Below are 6,251 nucleotides of genomic sequence, written 5' to 3'. Positions count from 1 at the left end.
GGGATGGGATGGGATGGGATGGGATGGCATGGCATGGCATGGCATGGCATGGCATGGCATGGGATGGGATGGGATGGGATGACAGCCCCAGCCTTATTCTCCTCTTTTCACCGGGTTCAGTTCGGGTTCATTTGGGGCAGAGGACAAGAACAGCCCAGCCCAGCCGTGCCAAACTAACTCCATGCATGTCGCCTTGCTGGTGCTTTGCAGCCTCCCCGAGGCTGAGCCTGTCCTGTGATGAGCAGGGCAGCCCCGTGTGCGAGGCAGCAGCGGGGAAGCCGCCGGCTCAGCTCTCCTGGGTCCCAGAGGGCAGCTCCACTGCAGAGGAGAAGTGCCACGACAACGGGACAGTGACTGTTCTCAGCAAGTTCACAGCATGTAGCACCAATGTCACCAATGTGACCACCTGCATGGTGTCCCACCCAGCTGGGAACTGGAGCCAGTCCATAGCCTGCTGTCCCTCAGGTGAGCTTCCCTTTGTATGCTCTGTGTTCAAACCCCTGTTCAGCTTTCTCAGCTCTTGTTCCTTCTATGAAGGAAAGTCTCTAAAATATACAGAAATCTTCAGTGCAGTCCTATGGGGACAAGAGTATCATCCCTGACTGCCTTTGCCCAGCAACATCACTGGCTTCTTTGTGTTCTGGACATTATTTCCTAATGCCTTCCCCTCTAAGAGTGATATATATAAGTGTGGTAGTATTCTTTTGGTAGTGGGAATGCTTATGGAAACAAGGAGAAAGCAGTCATTATCTTTGTATTCAAATAATCACTTGGAATGAAAATATTAGGATTTTTTAATGCAAATTTTAATATAATGGTAAGAGAGATGGAGAGCCAAGTCTCGAGTTGCTAGCAGAAAAAAATACATTCCTTCATTTCAAATTGTGAATGTCTGATAATGTATGACCCTTGGGTTCTGGTCTTTGGTTTTCTTGTTGCTTTTGAGAATATTTATGACTACTGAAAAATGATGAGTCCTTGAGAGGAACTCAGGTGTGGCTTAGTGAAAATGTATTATGAGTGGCCACTGTGATGTTAGTGGAATCTAGTTTTGCTTCTGACAGAGACTCCATTTATATTTCTCAGCAAAGTTTCATTACTATGTTTCCTTTCTGCTGAAGGACATTCTATTTGTTTTACAAGCATGCTGAAAATGCATGTATGTGCTAAAGCAACTTTAATCTTCTACTGAAATAATAAAGAAACTGAGAAGAAGATATAACTGAGACTGTCTCTTTATGTTTAGAGAAAATCAACACCAACGTTTTCCAGTATGCCTGCATCATTACTTGTGTTCTGATCATTATTGCCTTCCCGGCTGTCATTTACTATTTCAAGCTCCATGGTATTAGGTATGTACTTAAGCTAAGGTGCAAAGGAAAAATTGTCTAGTGCTAGAAGAAATTTTCAAGTACTTTTTGTGTCTTGAAATCATATGATTCTGTCAGTCTGTGCTGCTGTGATTAACCAAATTAACTACATCAAATATTTCTGCACTGAAAACACTATGCACTGTGCATTGCATACATCCTCACAGAATAATGCCCTGAGTAAAATATAAATGAGAAGAAGTTGGGCAAGGACCCTGACTGCATTGCCTCCCAGAGGGGAACACTTCATTCTGATAGGAATCTGTGAGAGTAAATCTTCTTCAGATACTGTCATAGTCTGCCAGTATCTCTCTTGGTTAGATCAGGGCACTGGTTCTGCTGCCTAATAAGTTCCACTAAATGCCAGAGGACTGAACAATATGAGCAGAAGGGACAGCAGATTCTATCTGTATTTATTAAAAAATTCCTTGAGTGAAGCTGGGCTCTGGTCCCTTTAGGATTTCCTTTGAAAAAAAAAAAAGTAGTTCTGAGGAATACCTACAGAAATAATTTGTGGACTGGAAGGATGACTTAGCACCTGTACTGAAAACCTCAGCTAGGTTCCTCATTTGCCTGTTACAAACTGTTTTTCTCTCAGGCCTCTTCCCTCAGAGGTGAAGAATTAGTTCAATACCTTTTCACTAACTGCAAAATGTATATCCTTACAGAGGGCTTTGATTCTAATCTGCTTCCATTTTATGTATAAGCACCCACAAACATAGGAAAAAACTTCTTAAGAAAGGTAGGGTGCTATAATTTCAGGATCAAATGTCAAGGAGAGAGAGACATGAGAAGGTTTTACTCTTGAAGACAAGAAAAAGAAATGTTTCATAAGCTTTTGATCAAAGAAACCAAGCTGTGATCCAGCTAAACATATTTTAATTATTTTCTTTTCCACAGACCATGCCACAAAACCAAACCTCCTGAAATTGCTCCTATACATTCACAACAGGTAAGGAGAATTATGCAAATTAGACCATCACCAAATCATGGTGATTCTGGTAGCCCTGAAAACATGACCAGTGAAAGGAAAACATTAGATTTTTACTCTCCGCTTTCAGCAAGTACTAGGGTGTCCGATATATTTACTCTTAGCTCTTTATAGGACAAAATGAAGTTATTATCTTCACCATAACTTTGACCTGGAGCAAACACTAGAGGTGTGTTCCACAGCAAACACCCAGCTAAAGCCATCCTTTAATTTTAACAAGGAGTCAGTCCCACCACATTTCCCTTGTCATATCACATACTCTGACCACAACTGCTCTCCAAATAATAGTCAGGAAGGGAGACAACAGCATGGCTTGGGGGATATTAAGAAAACTGTTAGTGAACAAGAAGATTAAGCACCAAGATTAACAGACACCAAAAGAAAAAGAATATCCCTTTTGGTGTCCAGAATGATAATTGTGTGAATTTTGAAGGCCAGTCTTTATCTTGCATGGTCAATCCACAATTAAAGAAACAATCATACTCAAGAACATGGAAGGAGAGCTGAGCTGCAAACTGGGAGATATTTTTTGATATCGTATGTTGTTAGAAGCTTCCTGTGTAACTGAGCAATTCACTTGTAAGCTGTCTCAGTTCTCTGCTGCCAAATCCAAATAACAGCATCTCTACACAGACAAGATGTGTTACAATTATATTGTATCTGTGCCCCTACAGTATACACTAGACTCAAATTCTGCCATCAGCTTAAAAAGATGCTGCAGTTTCTAAAGAGTCAATTCTAGTTATTAGTATTCTTGCTGTTCTGCTGCCATCCCTCCCAGTTACTGCTGACAGAAACAGTTGCATTAATGTAGAATAATGGTTTAAGTACCAGCATTCTTGCTGTCATGTCATGGGACTTCCATTAGCATGTCTGTAGACTGAAATGTGGACTGATTAGGAATGAATCAAGGTCAAGACTATAGCATATTATTTGCTCTTTCTAGAGAATCAGACCCTAATAAAATTTTTTTTCAGGCCAACAAAAGTGGAATAGAAGGGAAGATAAAGGAGGCAAATGAAACAGTACCTCAGATTCACCCTCCAAATCTTTGATAGAAACAGCAATCTACATTCCTTGGTAGAAAAAGAAATAGAGGGATTTTTTTTCTATAGTTGAAGAGGAGTAAATATGAGAGCACTATTTCCCAGTTATTTTCTTCAGTCCAGATGAAAGATTTGCAGAGTCTTGTGAAGCTAAATTCCTCCTTGTGTTCACAGTTTTTGGTTTTGTTTTGCTAGGATGACACAATGGAAGTGGAACCTTATACTACTTATGTTCAGAAGGAAAATGTAATTTACAACTCAGTGTCTGATCTGACAGTGGGGCAGAATCTTCCACAGGACTTGTGTCCAGGAACATGAATGATTCAACAACATCAGAAAAGGAAAGAGATTCTTTATGGAAGACTGTTTATAGAAAGAAACTTGGAGGATTTCTTCAGATTTTGGGGCAGCATAGATCACTAGGTCTGTTCAAACACATCTGCTTGCTGATGAGTCCATAATTCTTTTTTTCTCCCTGTTTTGCTTTCTTCCTTGGGAAAATGTGTTATTCCTTGGGAATATATGACTGACCACACACCATAGTTTTTCCTGGAAAAGAAGTTGTGACCAGTCTTCCCTTTGCTGTTGTTGCCTGAGGATCCTAGTTCTGTCAGTCACTTGTAGTTGTTTCTTTGATGCACTTGACACTATGATGTACACATTTGGGAGACCAGTGGAGTGTTCTGTCTGAACAGAAACAAAACACTCTTCCACCAACAGCCACTTTTTTCTAATACATATGTTAATAACACATGACCTGATGACCTACTGATCATCACTGAATACCTCAAATAGCAGAAAATAATGGTAGGGGAAGACTTAGTTCTGAAAATGGAAATAAAGGATACCTTTAGAAGGTCATCCATTAAGAAGGAGACTGCACTAGCACGACTAATTCACTTGTTAGATTCATATCCAGTATTTCATGCCATTATGCAGTGTCATCCAGAAGAATCTGGACAAGGTTGATAAGTAGGCCAATGGGAATCTCATGAGATTAAACAAGACCAAGTGCAAGGTGCTGCACCTGGGCTGGGACGACCCCCGGTATCAACACTGACTGGGGCAGATTGAGAGCAGCCCTGCTGAGAAGGGACTTGGGGTGGATGAGAGGCTGGCCATGACCCAGCAAAGTGCACTTGCATCCCAGAAAACCAAACGTGTCCTGGGCTGCAACCAAAGCAGCATGGCCAGCAGGGGAAGGAGCTCTGCTCTTGTGAGACCCCCCCTGTGGTCCTGCATCAGCTCTGGGGTCCCCTGCACAAGCAGGACATGGACCTGCTGGAGCGGATCCAAAAGAGGCCACCAAGATGATTAGAAGGATGGAACACCTCTCCTATGAGGAAAGGCTGAGAGAGCTGGGATTGTTCAGCCTGGAAAAGAGACTTAGGAGTGACCGAATTGTGGCCTTCCAGTACCTGAAGAGAACCTGCAAGAAAGACAGAAATGGACTTTTACAAGAGCATGAAGTGACAGGGTAGTGGGGAATGGATTCAGAATGAAAGAGAGTAAGTTTAGATAAAATATTAGGAGGAAATTATTTTCTTTGAGGGTGGTGAGACACTGGAATAGGTTGACAGAGAAGCTGTGGATGCCCCACCCTTTGAAGTGTTCAAGAACAGGTTGGATGGAGTTCTGAGCAACCTGGTCTAGTGAAAGGTGACCCTGCCAGTGCCAGGGGGGTGCGCCTTGATGTTTTTTAAGGTCCCTTCCAACCCAAACTGCTGTATGATTTTGTGATTTTCACTAAATATGTTCATTCTGTGTTTCAGATCACTGGTATGATTATTTTTCTATAAGATTCCATGAAGATATGGCATTCCTCTCTGTCTTAAGAGTATAAGCATTAAGATACTGTAAAATACTTATATTACTCAAAACCCATAGGGTACTTTAACCAAAAACAAACAAAATATTTAACAAAACAAAACAAGTACAAATATATCTTCTATAAATGTGCAATAATGTACAAAAAAGATAAAATGCTTGCTAGTTGTAGTAATATTTATTTTTATTATCAAAATGGAAATTTCATTTCATTTGTATGTCTAGATATTTTACTGATATTCTTGTCAATGTACTTGCAAGTTCAATTTTTTGTATGCAAATTAGCTTATGTTTCTTATTGTGTCTCATTTTGAGATGACTTACTCTCACTTTCACAAAATATTCCTTGGAAATAAGTAAAAGAAATTGTCCTCTATATAGTAGCAGTTGTCAAATTTTTTTGATTGATGCCTTTCTAACAAAAATATGAACTGATTTTACAGTAAGAATAAAGAAACATGTTTATAAGCCTCTGTTGACTACCTCTTATTTCAGTATTTTAAAAGACTGACTGGGTACTTAGTCTGATTGCAACATCAGAAGAACTGGATTTTTCCTTTAGATTTAGAAATATCTTTCGACACACTTTGTTAGAGCTTTCTTTTGAGCTAAGCTCCCAAGGACTATGACACAGTGCTTGGAAAACAGACTTCTAAGCTAATTGCAGTTCCTAAATGTATTACTCATGTAAACTGATACGGCTGGTTATTTACTCTCACTCTAGCAGCTATCAAACAGCCACTCTTGCCAGGTGCTTTTTGCAAGCAAGTATTGCTTTTCTCTATTTTTGCATGTCATTTTAGAGTGGAAGGGATCAAAGCTGAATATCAAGCAGATACAAACAATTTTTAAAGGAACTTCAGTTTCCAGTGACTGAACAAGGAAGAGAGCCAGTCAACACAGGCATAATCCTCCAAAATTCCTCACTTAAAATAGGTGTTATACTGACCAGTGATCTGTTTTTCCCACTCAAAACCAGAGTGCCATCACTTCCTAAGACTTTTTTTCTGTGGACTG

The 6,251-nt window shown here is 40.1% G+C and overlaps 1 protein-coding gene across 1 annotated transcript in view; it reads left to right on the top strand.

Annotated features, from left to right (window-relative positions):
- Positions 1–4,475, top strand: part of LOC102032433 (cell surface glycoprotein CD200 receptor 1-A-like) — a 15,216-nt gene extending 10,741 nt beyond the window's left edge. Inside the window, exons 2-5 of the mRNA XM_005420631.2 lie at positions 211–465; positions 1,247–1,352; positions 2,271–2,322; positions 3,603–4,475. Of these exons, the coding sequence (XP_005420688.1) occupies positions 211–465; positions 1,247–1,352; positions 2,271–2,322; positions 3,603–3,725 (536 nt within the window). The 3' untranslated portion in view covers positions 3,726–4,475. The remainder of the gene's footprint in view (positions 1–210; positions 466–1,246; positions 1,353–2,270; positions 2,323–3,602) is intronic.
- The last annotated feature ends 1,776 nt before the right edge of the window (positions 4,476–6,251 follow it).

Source organism: Geospiza fortis, unplaced genomic scaffold (genome assembly GCF_000277835.1).
Source record: "Geospiza fortis unplaced genomic scaffold, GeoFor_1.0 scaffold1, whole genome shotgun sequence".
In the NCBI taxonomy this organism is placed as follows: Eukaryota; Metazoa; Chordata; class Aves; order Passeriformes; family Thraupidae; genus Geospiza; species Geospiza fortis.
Note: the sequence above shows the minus strand (reverse complement) of the source record. Positions and strands in the feature narration are given on the sequence as shown.